The 16,303-nt window shown below is 57.3% G+C and overlaps 1 protein-coding gene across 2 annotated transcripts; it reads left to right on the forward strand.

Moving 5' to 3' along the window:
• The first annotated feature begins 1,529 nt into the window (after window positions 1-1,529).
• SAXO4 (stabilizer of axonemal microtubules 4) lies at window positions 1,530-13,353 on the forward strand. Of its 2 annotated transcripts, XM_032776389.2 has the most exons (13): window positions 1,530-1,959; window positions 2,863-2,980; window positions 3,442-3,595; window positions 4,993-5,121; window positions 5,470-5,533; window positions 7,063-7,166; window positions 7,742-7,801; window positions 8,206-8,292; window positions 8,858-8,989; window positions 9,078-9,172; window positions 10,269-10,433; window positions 10,529-10,616; window positions 11,376-13,353. In XM_032776389.2, the coding sequence occupies exons 1-12, from the start codon at window positions 1,647-1,649 to the stop codon at window positions 10,614-10,616; spliced, it is 1,509 nt and encodes a 502-aa protein (XP_032632280.1). In that variant the 5' UTR covers window positions 1,530-1,646; the 3' UTR covers window positions 11,376-13,353. The 2 variants fall into 2 exon arrangements, with proteins under 2 accessions (XP_032632280.1, XP_032632282.1); XM_032776391.2 differs by lacking the exon at window positions 4,993-5,121.
• The last annotated feature ends 2,950 nt before the right edge of the window (window positions 13,354-16,303 follow it).

Consider the following 16,303-nt stretch of genomic DNA (forward strand, 5'->3'; position numbering starts at 1 on the left):
TGAGCCTCTAGTTGTGCTGGGCCTGACTCTCTCCGGTAAGTTCCTGGACTGTCTGCAAACTCCAGTCTGGGACCAGATCATCCTCTCTGTAGAGCCAGAGCCTCTTGCTAATCCCCAGCCTACACTGGGTAAAACTGCCCCAGAGGCGATTGGGTGGATAACCAGACTTGGGGAGCTCCACCAACAGGTGCAGGGAGTTCTCTCCTGGGGAGCTGGAGCAGAAGGGCTCAGGGAGGGGGAAAAGAAGCCAAAAAAGGAGCCTTGGGGGAGAGGAGGGAAAGAAAAATCCCCTGTAGGGCTATCACCTGGTAACTCTCTGGGTGACACTGTTAGTAGGTGACCCTCTGAACCCCTCAGTGCCAACTGGCAAAGGGTCCCCTATCCTGTAACAGCAATGTCTAACAGGCCTGACAAACTCGCTGTGCCTAGCTGTCAGGGTATTTATCCAGAAATAGCATAGTGTAAGGTATCAAATGAAAGCTGGCATCATGATGGTCACTAATACCATTGTGAAATGTACGTACTGAGCATATAAATTAAAAGTGATGTGTACATCCTGGCACTGTGTCTTAAAGTCTGTAACCAGGCAGAGCTGACCGACAGGTTTCTGCCAGACAGGAGAGAAGATGTGTCTCTGTATCACGTAAATTAAGCCAAATCTGTCTATGACATACACAAGAGGATGGGAAGACACTGGAGACTAGACTGCAAGGCCTGTCCTGTCAGGGTTGCAAAGAAAATGAACTTGGAGGGGGGTGCACATAAGGGAAAGGCAAAAGGACACCTTCAGTCAGGCAGCAAAAAGATCAGCACTTTTCCCATTAATGAAAGTTGGCTTCTGGCCTCCTGGGCTAGTGTTGCTGGGAGGTTGCCTCAGATGAGATTTTCACCTGTTAAAAGTTGTTTAGGCTCTAAGACATACATACCTTTGGTTTTATGTGTAACTGGCTGCTCTTATTACCCTTGCTCTGTAGCTCTTAAATCTTAACCTTTGTTAATAAACTTGCATTGGTTGTGCCGGTAAAGAGATGCCAGGGCTATGTCGTTATACTGGAGTGGATATTTGGTTGACTCAAACAAGCTGGTGGGTGTATTGCTCCCTTGAGAGTAGTGAACATAGTAGTTACTGTGAGGGTTCAGTGTCAGGGGCTGGACACTATCAGGGGATGATTTTGAGGAATTTGTGGTGCACCAAGTGTTGCCCTTCAAGGTAAGCGGGGGCTGGCACAGCCCTGGGAGAGTGCTTGAGGGGCTGGTGCGGTCAGGACACCCAGCTACCACCAAAAGTCTCCCTCTCACTGAGATGGGGGTAACACAGAGACTCATGGCCCTATCATGATCATAGACTATCAGGGTTGGAAGGGACCACAGGAGGTCATCTAGTCCAACCGCTTGCTCAAAGCAGGACTGGTCCCCAGACAGATTTTTACCCTGGATCCCTAAATGGCCCCCTCAAGGATTGAGCTCACAACGTGGGGTTGAGCAGGCCAATGCTCAAACCACTGAGCTATCCCTCCCTGGAATCAGGATTGTGATGCTGGGACTCAGGGCTCTGGGCCCTTCCCCTGCCCCCAGGAGATCTAGGCCTCTGCGGTCCTTCTCTACCCTGGCTCTGGCGTCCACTGGCTTGCTGCCCTAGAAGGGCAATGGGCTCAGAGCTGGGCTTTGTCCTTGCCCCTGCTCTGACACCACAGTGCCACTGGTATGACCTCACACTCCGTTGCCAGGGAGACACTGGAGGAGCAGCTGAGTCAGGCAGGGTAGGTGGCAGTCTTCTCATCCCCATGCTCAGCTGTACCACGTCCTCTGTCTCTATAGCCGCTGGCCCCCGGAGATCCAGCCCTCCCTCCACCATGGGGCGCCTCCCTCTGGGCGGTGTCTCACCCTATGTGAGGACCAGCGCTGGTGGGAGTGTGGACCCGCTGAAGTTCTATGCCACCAGCTACGGCACGGCTTACGGTAAGGGCCCCGCAGGAAGTGTGCTGTGTGCAGGGCCGGCGCAACCCATTGGGCGACCTAGGTGGTTGCCTAGGGCACTGACATTTGGGGGGTGGCGACCACGGCGGCCCGATGTTCGGCCGCCACGGTTGTCAGCAGTATTTTGGGGGCGGGACCTTCCGCCGCCTCCGTTGGGGGTGCCATTTTGGGGGCGGAACCTTCCGCCGCCTAGGGCGCCAAAAAGGCTGCCAGTGCTCCTGGCTGTAAAGGATTAGGGGAGGGGATGGTGAAGTCCATGCCAGCCCTGGAGCTGGTGCCCCAGCAGGCCGTGTGAATGACCTTCCTTGCATCCCTATGTGCTGGCCATCACTGACCTGCTGGGCTCAAGGAGCCAGCCAGCAGCACTTCCCTCCCACCATGCACCACTTACCCACACTGCACTGCTGGCCTGACCCCAGCCTCAGTATCCCAGCAGGGCCAAGACCCTGGTCAGCTTCCCTAGCAAGGACCCTGTGTCCCCAGCACTAACCCACTAAGGACTAAATCCCCCTCACAGCGCCCCACCACGCTTGGCCCTGGCCCTGTCCGCAGTCACACAGTCTTGAACTGCCTATCTGTGCTCTCTGGTCCCCTCTAGTGGCCAGAGCCTGTATAGCCATGTATGATTCCTGCCCTTGTGCCAGTCATAGGGACCTGCTGCTTCAGCTCAGGCTCCCAAGTTTAATCCCTGGTGATGCCAGCTGCTGAGGTGCCATTGCAATTTGGAGCTTGGGGATTGTTCTGGAAGAGCAAGTCCTTTCAAAAGCTCTAACAGTATTAGGGGCTCAGGAGGACTCTCCTAATCTGAGCAAGTGTCTCTCTCTCCACGAACGCCCCCATTGCCTGTGTGGCTGATAGCTGCAATTCCCCTGCTCTCTTCGGCAGGGCAGGAGAGATTCCATCCTCGCGTTGGCCACCACTCAGGAGCCGGGTACAAATCCAATTACCGGCCTGTCGTCTCTTACAAGGCCAGCCTGGATCAAGTGGATAATCCAGCCGTGGGGTAGGCTGTACTTCAGGAGATGAGAAGGGCTGGGTACAACTGGGATTGTGTGCAGGGTAGGGACTGTCCCATGGACTATAGACCCCTCTCCCACCCTGGACGTTCATCCCAACAGGACAGCCCTAGGAGTGTACCCCAGGTTGGCAGGTCTCCCTCACTGCTCCCCTCTCACCTCTTAGGGAGGTGGGTGTATCAGTGCAGAGCTGGGATCACGTTCAGGGAAGGGACTGTCCTGCAGCGTGGCCTAGCGGATGGAGCAACTTGCCTGAGTCTCGGGAGATCTGGGTTTTCTTCCCAGCTCTGTCACTGGCCTGCTTTGCCACCTTGGGCAAGTCATTTTCCTCGCCTGTGCCTCCGTTTCCCCATCTGTAATGACCCTGATCTCCTTTCTAGAGCACTGTGAGATCTGCAGAAGACCTAGCTATCATTATCCCGCACTTGTTCTCTTCCTCCCGCTCCAGACAGCTCCTTCAAGATAACTATGACACAGTGACCACCAAGCACTTCCGGCCCCTCCAGCTTCCCGATGGCAAGTACCCCCTTCCCTGGAGCGTCTACCAGCCGGGGAGCGGGTTTGTTCGAGACAAGCCCATTTCCTTCCCCACCACCAAAGCCGTAAGTGTCCAGTAAGCCCTGGCTCTGTGCCTGGCCAGCTCATGGATCACGACCCTGTCCACCATGGGTTTGCCATTGGCAATGCAGCCTGGTGAATTGTGGCTAGAGGATTGTGTAGATGGTACGTTCCATCCCAGAGCTAGTGCTGGATTGTGGGGCTGGGGGCAGAGAGAGCCTTAACCCTTTAGTAATTATAAACAATGTGACCCTTTTACTTTATTAACTACGTGCAACAAGGAAAATGGAACTTACCAAATTAGCTTTGGTTGTATCCATCTGTTGTCTCTTGTCTTCGATCATCAGGTCTTTGGGACAGAGCTCATCCTGGTTTTGTGTCTGTACAGCACCTAGCACCTTTGCGTATGTCTACACTGCACACAAAGCCCAGGTTCTGACTCAGGTTTGAGCCCAATTCCCCCTTCCATCCACACACACGTTGATCTGACTCAGGTCAGCAAGCACTCAAGAGCCAGGTTGGTCATAGGACCCTGCTAGACTTTGACTTGGGGCCAAGCCCTGGCATTTTGCAGTGTGGACTCAACTTAAGCCACAGACCCGAGTCAGGAGGTCTGCATAGTGAAGTATGGACACATTAGCACAGCTATGAGACCCTGGTCCAGTGCTTGTAAGCCCAGGTTTACAATGCCATGTGGACACTCCAGTGCAGGCTTGGGAACACAGAGCCCACAAGCCTGGGTCCCACAGACCCGGGTTTACATGCAGTGCAGACGCAGGGCCTGGTCAGTGACTGCAGCTCCTACATGCTACTACAACACAAATAATAAACAATAGCACACTTTGGTTCTGTTCAGATGGGAATATAAATAACCTGACGGTGTTAATGAGCGTCCAGAGGCCTTGAAAGTGCTGCAGTCTGTCTCCTGAGCGCAGGCTCCTTCAGGGAGCGGGTCCAGTTGGCTTGATGTGACCCCAGAGGCCAGGTTACCCAGTGACTGCTTGGTGGCCTATGTGAAATGAGGAGTTTGCGGGGAGGTCTCAGTCTGGATTGGACAGGTGCCCCTGCTACAAGCAGCACCCGCACAGCTGGGGTGGGTTGGCAGCTTCAGCAGATAGGGCAAGGACTGAATGGGCATGAAGTCTGCTCTGCCCTCTCCCCCTTAGAGGGGGGAGCAGCGGTGGGGCATTGGGGCTTGCACTGCAGCTGGGGGCATCCAGAGACAGTCAGCAGCCAGGGGTGCTGATTTAACACACGTACAGGGGTCTGCGCACTTGCAATGTTCCTCCCCTCCTTGAACACTCCCCATCTCATCCTGCAGCAAAGATCCATATAAGCCATTCCTTGGCTCTGATCACCCTCCTGTGGGATATAGAGTGGGGCTGAGTGGGGACCTGGCGCTTTGTTGCCATGGGACTCACCAGAGGGGCTCACTCTGCAGGTTAAGAAAGTCCACTTTGATACATGGGACCAGGGGCCGCAAGCCATCACAGGGCTGGAACCCAGACAACTCCCCGTCCTGCACAAGCCACAGGGGAAAGGCTCTGTCGAGGGGGAGAACGCCAGACATGTGAGTGCAGCACTGGATCTTCCTGGGCCTTGACCTGCTGCTGGCACCAGAGCAAAGGAGATGGAATTGGGAGCCACCCAACATGTCTTGGGCATTGCAGCAAAGCAAGGGGGCAGCCCTAGTGTGCCTGCATGCTGGAGTGAAGGGGAGATACCCTGGCACCAGACCAGAGGGTTCCTGCCAGGGCAGGTGGGTGAGGGTCTTCTACCAGGGTGTGTGAGAGCCCTGGGTGGGGGTCTTCTGGCAGGATGGGTACTAGGCTGAGGAGGTGGGTAGAGGCCTACTGGCAGGCTGGGTGCAAGGTTGATTTCCTCCCCCGGTTCACTCGCTCTCATCTGCTCCTTGCAGGGCCCTCTGTACATGTCCACAGAGTATAACTCCAAGTTCCGCTTCGACATTCCCAGCCAGCCAGGTATGGTCCTTCCTTGAGCCCCTCGCACCCTCCTGAGCCATGTCCTGGGGCAGCCAACCAGGCCTCTGCCATAGGCCCACTCATAGGAGCTACACCTGTACCCATGCCAATTCCCAGCCATCTCCCCTGTCTAAGCAGTACTGGGCCTAGCCAGGGCTTGGAAAGGCACACCAGGTACTCTGTAATGAGCCAGTGCCTCAGCGTGGGGCCAAGGGGCATTGCGCTACTGGAGGATGCTGTCTGTTGGCTGAGACAGGAAGCCAAGGTCCCGACAGCTTGTAGTTATTAAAGGTCCCCTGGGACTTGTGCTAAGAGCAGGACTTTTAACCCGTTTCCCAGCCAAATTCCAGTTCAGGCACTTACCTTCTGCCTCCCTAAATTCCCCTGGCAGTTTCAATTGGCCGCGCTCTTTGTTTCCCCTGCCTATCCTACGTCGTTGTGTCATGTCGCTGTAAGCTGGTAAGGACGTCCCAGCCCAGAGGTGGCTGCATTGCAGTGGCGGGGAAGTGGTCCCGTGTCTTAGTGGAAACCCCTTTACGGTCTGTTGGATGGAAAGTGCTATGTACAAGATGATTTGTTATTCTTATCCTGCAGCCCCTCTCTGTCCCCTGCCTGGGAGCACAACCCCCTGTTGCTCTAGCCTTAAGGGGTGGGGTCTCCCTGCTGATGAGCTGTCTGACCCTGGGGAAGTAGGGAGGGGGAGTTACTGGAACCCCTAACACGAAGGGAACCCTAGGTGAGCTATGCTTTCTACTGGCTAGAACCCCCTGGGAATGGTAAGGGGTGTAGGGTTCCCAGGGCAGGAGGAGCATGGGGGGCTCTCTGAATTGGCCCCCTGAGCATGAGCCATTCTGGGGTTCCCAGTTCCTGTCTCCTACACAGACCATGCCAGCTGCACAACTTCACCCCTGTCGTTCAGGTGGTTCTTTGTCCTTGCGATCGCTCTCGCCTCCACGTAGCCACCTCTGCTGAGGTGACCCTTCAGGCCGGCAGCGTCAGAGGCAGGGTTCCACGCTCAGCCCCCTATCCACCTGCACCACTACACCACAGCCAGAGCCCAGGCTCACTTGCTGTTTCTCCGGATCTTTCCTCCCCCTCCTATGTGGGCTGGTCCCTCCGTCGTCACGGCCTAGCTTATCTGAACCCATTGGTTTGTCTGGTGATCATTTCCTCTCTGGTGCTCTGAGCTCCCGTGTTTGCCGCATTTTTCATTCAACCCGCAGCCCAGTTAAGTGTGAGGCTAATGCAGACGCAAGCCGGGCTTGCCCTGTGGGAGCCCCTGTCTCCCTCTAGTGGCTAGACCAAATGGAGGTTGGTGAGCCAGCTCCCGTCTTCATTAACAGAGCTGATCTTTCTGCTCTGGCCGGAGAGGCTGATGGTTTTAGAGATGGAGGTCGGAGGTTCGAACCCCGAGGTGCAGCATTACATGACTTCAGGGGCTTAGATATGTTGGTTGTTGCCCAGCTCTGTTAGATTCCCTCTGGGAATGTGGGTGACCGTGTACTCCCCCGCCTTGTGTCCTGTTACAGATTTCTTACAGAGGAAGACGATAGGAGCCAAGGAGGAGACGGGATTCACTGAGGGCATCCATTGGAACCCCATTACAATCCTGCCACTTCCTCCGGGAGAGCCAGTAGGTGCTGGGCCCTAGCGCACTTCCCCAGTGGTCATCTCTGCGCTGGACTGAGTGGAGCACAGCACCCCCTTTGGACCTGGGGTGACCCAGCTGTGCATGCCCACACTTACCCAGGAGCCCGTGCAGCTTGCCACCCACCCCACCCCCCTGGTTTCCCAGCCACTCCAGTAGGTTTCTCTTCCCCCTGCCCCTTTTATTCGGAACCGTCTCTGAGCAGCAGCTGGGGTGAGGCTGAAGGCTCCTGTGCCCCATCAGGGCTGCCCTGGAACACATACCAAAGCTGTTTGGAGCCCAGCATCCCAAAACCCGCCCCCCCCCTTATAACATACATAGCTCAGTTACATAGGGGAAGAGAGGGGAGATCGTCCCCAGCCTGGCATCAGCCCTACCAGCCTGGGGCCCCCATGTCCTGGACCAGCTCCATACACCGGCAGATTCCTTAGTAAGGTCTCAAAGGATCCCCCTTAGATCCCAAGGGGAGGAGCTGGCCAGACCTGGCCCAGCCTGTCTGGGGAATCCTGGGCCCATCCTGCATCAGGAAGGGGCCTCACTGCCAAGTGTTTCCCTTGCAGAGGAGCCAACCTGGCATCAGCATCACCAAGACGGACTTCCTGCCCAGCGCTCTCCCCCATGTAAGAGGGACCGGGAGCGGGGGAGAAGGAGGAGCAGAGGGAGAATGGCAAAGGATGGGAGGGGTGGGAGGGTCACCTAGAGATGGGGGGGGGCAGGATGGGCACAGTGGGGGAGTCACCCAGAGACTAAGTGGAGAGGGCAGAGTTAGGGTCTTTCCTGGGCTATAGCTCCATGCCAGGGAAGCCATTTGGGGTGCCCTCTCCCAGGATCCTGTAATAGGTGGCCAAGCCCCAGTGCTTGGGGGGCTTCCAGTTCAATCAGGGCCTGAGAACCCGCAGAGGCCGGGCTGTGACACCCTCTGCCCTGCTCCCCCATGCAGGTGAGCTGGGTGGCTGCAAAGTCCTTGGGATGGGGGAGGTGACACTTTGCCCCTGGCTGCATCACTTTGTCCCACTCCTGTCAGGGCGATGAGTTCCTACCCGTGCTGTCGAAGAGCTCTGAGCGAGAGACGGGATTCAGCCGGGACAAAGACAACGGCCTCAGTGCCATGGTGAGCGACCTGCCTGCCCCACCCCATCCTGCCTGCCCCCTCCAATCCACTGGCATCCTGCCTGCACCCCCCATCCTGCTTCCAATCTGCCCCTGCCTGCCTGCCCCCTCCATTCCACTGGCACCTCCCATCCCGCCTGCACTCCCTCATCCCGCCTACAATCTGCCCCTGCCTGCCTGCCCCCTCCATTCCACTGGCACCTCCCATCCTGCCTGCACTCCCCCATCCCGCCTACAATCGGCCCCTGCCTGCCTGCCCCCTCCATTCCACTGGCACCTCCCATCCTGCCTGCACTCCCCCATCCCGCCTACAATCTGCCCCCACCTGCCTGCCTGCCCCCTCCAATCCACTGGCACCCCCATCCTGCTTTCACCCCCATCACACCTCTTATCTGCCCCCGCCTGCCTGCCTGCCCCCTTCATTCCCGTCTGCACCCTCCATTCTGCCTTCAGTCCTCCCTGTGTGCCTGCATCCTTCTCTCTGCCTGTAACCTGTCTGTGTGCTGTCTCCTCCCTCCCCGTCTGTGACTGCACCTCCATTCACCTGGTCTCCTCCCACCCCCCAGGGCCCGCTGCATGCAGCACCCCAGCCTGGGGTCTTGGGATCAGGGCCCCTAAGCCACACTCAGTTCCGAGGGCTCCAGAGGCCCCTGCAGACCCAGACCAACCTGCTGGGCCGGGAGTACGTGGGGAACAAGGTGAGTGTCAGCACGGCCTGTGCTGCCTGCCCAGCATCCCGCAGGTCCCCTCGGGCCTGGCCAGCTTAGCCCTGTGTCCCCCCCGCAGGAACTCTCTGGATTCAGCATCAACAACAAGAAATATGTGACACCCCCCTACGACCCAGACTTGCCCAACAAGTACCTGAGCAGCTACAACGCCAAGTGAGTCTGAAATACTGCCACCTCCTGCCTCTGGGGGAGCTCTACCTGCCTCCCCCAGCCCGTCCTGCCCCAAGGGGAGCTCTACCTGCCTCCCCCAGCCTGTCCTTCCCCTGGGGGAGCTCTACCTGCCTTCTCCAGCCCATCCTGCCCCAGGGGGAGTTCTACCTGCCTCCCCACAGCCCAACCTGCCCCAGGGGGAGTTCTACCTGCCTCCCCACAGCCCAACCTGCCTGTGGGTGGAGCTCTACCTGCCTCCCCACAGCCCAACCTGCCTGTGGGGGGAGCTCTACCTGACTCCCCCAGCCCATCCTGCCCCAGGGGGAGTTCTACCTGCCTCCCCACAGCCCAACCTGCCTCTGGGGGGAGCTCTACCTGCCTCCCCACAGCCCAACCTGCCTCTGGGAGGAGCTCTACCTGACTCCACCAGCCTGTCCTGCCCCAGGGTAGCTCTACCCTGCTCCCCCAGCCCGTCCTGCCCCAGGGGGAGCTCTACCTGACTCCCCCAGCCTTGCTGCCCTAGGGAGAGCTGTACCCTGCTCCCTCATCCCGTCCCGCCCCGGGGGGAGTTCTACCTGCTTCCTCCAGCCCGTCCTGCCCCGGGGAGAGCTCTACCTGCCCCCCCCCAGCCCGTTCTGCCCCAGAGGGAGCTCTACTCTGCCTCCCCCAGCCTGCCCTGCCCCAGAGGGAGCTCTACTTTGCCTCCCTGAGCCCGTCCTGCCCTGGGGGGGGCCTCTACCCTGCCTCCCACAGCCCATCCTGCCCCTGGGGGATCTCTGCCTGCCTCCCCCAGCCTGTCCTGCCCCAGGGGGAGCTCTACCCTGTCTCCCCTAGCCTGTCCTGCCCCTGGGGGAGCTCTACCCTGCCTTCCCCAGCCCGTCCTGCCCCTGGGGGAGCTCTACCCTGCCTCTCCCAGGGCTCTCCCTTCTCTCCATGTGCATGCCCTGTCTGTCTCTTGGTCTGAGTGGGAGTGCCCTCACTAGGTGTATGTGTGGGAGGGAAGCAAAGCAGGTCACCCGGCCTATGGGGGGAGGGCTGGGCAGCTGACAGACCCAGCAGGATGCAGTGCTCTTTAACTCTGTTTCCTCCCCTCTGGCAGGTTTTATGACAACACCCTCAAGGGCGTGGACCGTGAAGGATGGACCCGTGGAGGAATCCAGCCCCAACAGCCGGGCGGCTTTGCCACTAACAACCACGTCACTGGACTGGGCAGCAACCCCAATGCCACGGAGACCCTGAGGCGGGTCCACCCCCATGTCGGCAGGTGAGGCTGGCTGGCTCCCACTGCCCTCCACCCTGCCCCTGCCACCCTCCTGCCACTCTTCTTCCCCCTGTGATGCTCTCCTCCTCTGCTCCCAGGACGATCACAATGGTGGACCCGTTCTATCGCGACACTCCTCATGACAACCGCTTCTCTGCTCTGCACCAAACCGCCGTACATGAGTAGGTAAGGGGCCTGCGTGGGCTTGCTGGGCACCTCCCGGGGCAGCGGGACTGGGATTGCGCTGCCCCCCAGCTATGCAATGGAGCACCAGGGCACGCACCCATCAGAGACCTGGCCAGTCAGCTGTGAGCACTCAGTTCTGGTGCCAGGGATGGCTCCAGTCCCCAGCACACCAAGCGCGTGCTTGGGGCAGCAAGCCGCGGGGGGCGCTTTACCGGCGCCTTGAGGGCGGCAGGCAGGCTGCCTTCCAGGGCTTGCCTGCGGAGGGTACGCTGGTCCTGCGGCTTCAGTGGACCTCCCGTAGGCGTGCCTGCGGAGGGTCCTCTGGTCCCGCGGCTTTGAAGGACCTCCGAAGCCGCGGGACCAGCAGACCCTCCGCTGGCAAATCGCTGGAGGAACCTGCCTGCCGTGCTTGGGGCGACAAAATCCCTAGAGCCCCCCCTGCCTGGTGCTGGAGCTGATGAGGCCAGGTGTCAGGATCTGCTGGGCCTGGATCAGGCTTTCTGCTCCTTCCAGGGCACAGCTCATGGCATTTCCCTTCAGGGGACGCTGGGAAGGGAGTCCCAGCCCCTTATGAAGAGTGGGGAGCATGACTGCTGTGGGCTAGGCTGCCAATCCTCATCCCTGTCCTTTCCCCAGCCTTTGGGGAGGTGGTATGGGTTCCCCAGGGCCACTCCACATTCTCCATTCTCCTCTTGGGGTCTCTTCCCACACTTTGCCAGATTTCAAGCACTGCTTTGCCTCTTCTTTGCTTTCGTGCAGATCTGTGCCTCCACCCCGCAGGAGCTGGTCTCCTCTGGCGAGGCAGGGATTCTAGGGCTGGTCTCCCCCAGCGAGGCAGAGGCTTCAGCATCTCCCAAAGGACTTTACTTTTCCAAGGATATAAAGAGAAGTTATCACCCAGTGAAGGCTCATTGGTTCTCAGTGGCCTAGTTGCCAACCCCCCTCCTCTTAGATCTCATAGACCTCTCCTACTTTTCCCCATGGCCCCCATAAACTTCCCCTTCTCCTCTTCCCCAGGGACGCCAGCCCGCCTTTCCACTCCCATCCTCTGCTGTTCTCACGGGGGAGCCCTCTGCTGTGAGAGCTGACCCCAGCTCTCACCCCATGCATGGTGGCACCCATGTGCTGCCATGGGAGTCAGCAGTTCCATTCTCCTGGCATTTGGGCCCCATCCCTCACGGTGCTGAGCAGTGGGAGAGGAGGGTGCCTGGCACCACTCAGGATCAAGCCCTTTGACTCCAGACGGGAAGCTGGGCCCTGTGTGTGCAGCAGAGAATGGAGTTAACCGTTAGACATGTGCTGTAGCCACCTGGGCTACCCAGCTCACCACAGGGTCTCTGCAGGGCCTGGCACTGTCCTTGCAGGGCCCTGGGGCTGTTATCAGGGGGTCTAGGGCTGTTCTCCTGGGGGACTTGTAGCTTTCACTGGCACCAGGGTTGCCTTGATTTGGCCATTAAATCTTCGCCATCAATAGAACAAGGCTCATTTACAGCAGTGGAGGAGCTGGTGATTTGTTCTTTAAATGTAGCCCTGTTGCTAAGGTCACCCAAGACCCAGCAGAGGCTGCTGAGCTCTGGAGATGAGGGACTGAACCTACCGTGCAGAGGCACGTTTGGATCCAGTAAGGCTAGGTCATGCTGTAATGTCCCCCTGCCTGCTCGGCAGAGTCTTCACTCAACGGCTGCTCTCCAGACTTAAATCCAGGGCCCTGCACTGGCTCCAGCTGAGTAACTCTGGGTTGCCTGGCAGGATCCCCCTCTGCCTGGCTGTTTCTCTTTTCCAGCTCAATTGCAGTGCTGCTTGTGATGGGGGAGGCAGCTGTGTGGTGACGCTGCCTGGCTCAGGTGCCCCAGCATGGCGGTAATGCCATCCCGCTCATGCACGTGTGTTAGGAACCGACTGGCGAGCTTTCCCTTGTGCCCTGAAAGGAGCAGTGTTTGGCCCAGCGGCACTGTGGCGGTACCCAGATGGGAGAGGGGTAATAGCAGAGCGATGGGCTGGAATTGTCTCTTCAGCTGCCAGCTGGTAACTGTTAATAGACAGTCTGACACACCACTGCATTTCCTCCTGGTCCTGTCACACTGTTCATCTACACACGCATTTAATGACTCTCTTCCTACTGCTCCCCTCCCCATCCCAAACAGCTGGTAGCTCAATTCCCTCACCCTCAGCATGTTCCACATTCACCGGCACCGCATGGGGTGATGTACAGGTAATAGGATCTTTTCCCGTGCCCCATAACCTACTTTATGGTGTAGTGTGCACACACACAGAGTAGTCTCCACACTCCCAGCATGGTGTGACGGTACACACACAAAGCAGGGTCTACAGACACCCAGCATGCTGTGATATATATATATATATACTCGCACTCCATTCCCTGCATCATGTGATGCACTCACATACCATAGGATCTCCACATTCCCAACATGGTGCGGTGTACATGTGCCCACACAGTCGGAGCTCCACATTTCCAGCATGGTGTGATACACACAAAGACAGAGTCGGGTTTCCAGCCTCCCAGCATGGTGTAATATTATATAGATACACAGTGGGGGGTCTTTATTCCCAGCATGGTGCTATGCTCGCACACACACAGGTAGGGTCTCCACACTCCCAGCATGGTGTGATACCTGCACATGCAATAGGGTCTTGAGGCTCCCAGCTTGGCATGATGCACACACGCACAGTGGGATCTCCCTGCATTGGGTGTTACAAGACGTAGGCCTTTTTCCCTGCTTGGTGTAGTATTGACCTTTTGGCTCCTGGGGCTGCAATGCACACCCTCTGCACTCCTGCCCTTGGTCTCAGTTTCCGCCCCAAAACATGATATCTCCCTCTTTCCAGTTCTCATGTTTCTCTCTGGAGGGTAGTTTCATTTCCTAGTGCATGTTCCATGAGCTTGTGTGGGGCCTCTGACTTTGACAACAACGAGCTCAATCAGTGATACCAAACAAGCTGGCCTCATGTTGCAGGTAACACTACCAGGCTGCAGCTCTGCTTTCCAGCACACCTGAGCCTGCTGACACCTGATTCTCCCCCCCCCCCCCCCCCACACTCTGCAGAGGGGAAAGCTGGCTGGGGGCTGTAGCTTTGCTCAGCGATCCTGCTACATCTCACAGCTTCTCTGGCTACAGCTCACTCGGAGCCTTGAATTAACGTATGTAAAACTAGATATTAAAGGAGACTGCAAGTGGGAGGTGAATTCTGAGTGACCGTGTGTGTGTGTGTCATGGCCTGCATCATGTTGGTAGTGTGTGCAGTAGTGTTTAGAGATGGGTAAATCCTAGTGGTTCCATCAGCCATAGCCCTTCCTGCACACCTGGGCTAGATTCTCCCCCATAACTGCATCTAGTTTCCATGTCCCACGTGGCCAGCTTCCCACAATCTGATGGATTTCACAGCTGGGAACATTTTCCTGGTAGGCAGCCTAAATTTTCCCTCATCCCATTACTTCTACTTCCCCTCCCTCCTTCCGCCCACATCCCCGCCCCCAACCAGGCAGGATGGAGTTCACTCCTTTAATCTCTCCTCATAAACCAACCCCTCCAGCCCAGCTGGTTCTTTTTGTTATGCTTCTCTGACCTCCCTTAAGCCTCTCTGGTGATGTGGGACCCCAACTGACTACAGTTGGTCTGTCAGCAGAGCCAGATAGCCGGATCTCCCTGCCCTTATGAGGATCATAATAGGTCAGAAGCATTATCCCCATTTTACAGATGGGAAAAATGAGGCATCCAGCAGGCCAGAGCTGGGAATAGAACCGAGGTCTCCTGAGTTCTAGTTCAGTGCCCTGTCCACTACCTTTGCCTGTATAGCACAGAATCACACTGGCTTTTATTTTTTTATTTTTGCTGTCCTATCACATCTAATGTCCTGTCCCTTATAACTCAGATCTCTGCCTTAGCCTACTGGATTTCTCGTTCCTATTGTGCATCTGTCTATGGAATTATATTTCTCCAACTGGATTAGCTGCACTTTCTTAAAATGGGTCTCCCTGTGCTGCTTGCATTTGTCTTTGAGTGCACAGCAGTTCTGGATCTGACTCTGTGTGTGTGTCTGCCTGCCTGCGTGAATCCCATGCCGGTGTGCATGTTTGTGTGTATGCCTGTACACGGCAGGTGATTCCAGAGGATGATGATGCTCTAGGTAAATTACCATTGGTTCATGGCTGTTCAGAGCACCAGCAATGCCCTAGCACAGGGGAGGGCAAACTCTGGCCCGTGGGTCGGATCCAGTCAGTCAGGGCTTTCAGTCTGGCCTGCGGGATTGCCAGCCTCATGGTGCAGCAGGGTTAAGGCAGGCTCCCTGCCTACCCTGGCCCCGCACCACTCCTGGAAGCAGCCAGCACCACATTCCCTGTGGCATAGATTCATAGACTCTAGGACTGGAAGGGACCTCAAGAGGTCATCGAGTCCAGTCCCCTGCCCTCATGGCAGGACCAAATACTCGGGGAGAGGTGGGGCAGAGGGCTCTGTGTGCTGCCCTTGCCTGCAGGCACCACCCCCTGCAGCTCCCATTGGCCAGGAATGGGGAACTGCGGCCAATGGGAACTTCGGGGGTGGTACCCACAGGCAAGGGCAGTGTGTGGTGGAGCCACCTGCCTGCCCCCCGCCCTGCCCAGGAGCCATTGCCGGACATGATGGCCACTTCCAGGGGCCAGGACAGGCAGAGAGCCTGTCTTAGCCCCACTTCACACCGCTGTTACCCCGAGCCTCTTGAGGTAAGCAGCACTGGGCTGGAGCCCACACCCTGAACCCCTCCTGCCCCCCAACCCCCTGCCGTGAGCCCCCCAACCCCCTGCCGCACCAACCCCAGCCCTGAGCCACCTGCCGCATCCCACATGCCTCCTGCACCCCAGTCTCTGCCGTGAGTCCCCCTGCACTCTGCACCCCAACCCCCTGCCCTGAGCCCCCTCCTGCACCCCACCCCCTTGCCCTGAGCCTCTTCCTGCACCCCTCCCACATCCCAACCCCCTGCCCTAGCCCTACATTCATGGCCCTACATACAATTTCCCCACCCAGATGTGACCCTTGGGCCAAAAAGTTTGCCCACCCCTGCCCAAGCATGAAATGAGCATATGGGTGTGGAGCTGAAACGTATGCTGGTTGTTGACTTCATCTCAGAAGACAGACAGGGCTGTACATAGCTCTGAAAAAAAAATTCCATGTTACCTTTACAACCATCTGGAGTGAGACTCATTCAGAGCAAGCGTTACTCATGACAACGGATATATAAAGGACTGAGGAGGAGTTAGTACCAAAATAACTAGCCTGGGGACACAGCCACAGAGTGACTGGGGATAAGGGGAGAGCTGGCAAGGACTGAACCATGGTACACTGTTCAGGGGATGTATGAAGGAGGCTGACCAGCTGATGGCTCATCCCTGTAGTCAGTCACAGTCATTGCCTGGAGTAAGGGTCTGCTCTAATTCCCCTTGAAGTCAATAGACAACTGTCCATTTCCATGTGGTGGGATCAGGGCCTGAGAGCAGCGTCCACCGCAGCACAGGTTCAAGAAGTATGTCCCCGTTGTGGCTGTGTGCATACACGTACGTTTGTGTTTATGACAGGCCCTCATACTGGCCTGCGTGTGATTCAGTGTTTGCACATGCTAGCCCTGTGCTGTGCACAAGTGCTGCTTGATAAAAGTTTGCCAGTGAGAACAGGGTTAACTTCTGTCACACTTAT

The sequence above is a fragment of the Chelonoidis abingdonii genome, chromosome 4 (assembly GCF_003597395.2).
Source record: "Chelonoidis abingdonii isolate Lonesome George chromosome 4, CheloAbing_2.0, whole genome shotgun sequence".
Classification (NCBI taxonomy): domain Eukaryota; kingdom Metazoa; phylum Chordata; order Testudines; family Testudinidae; genus Chelonoidis; species Chelonoidis abingdonii.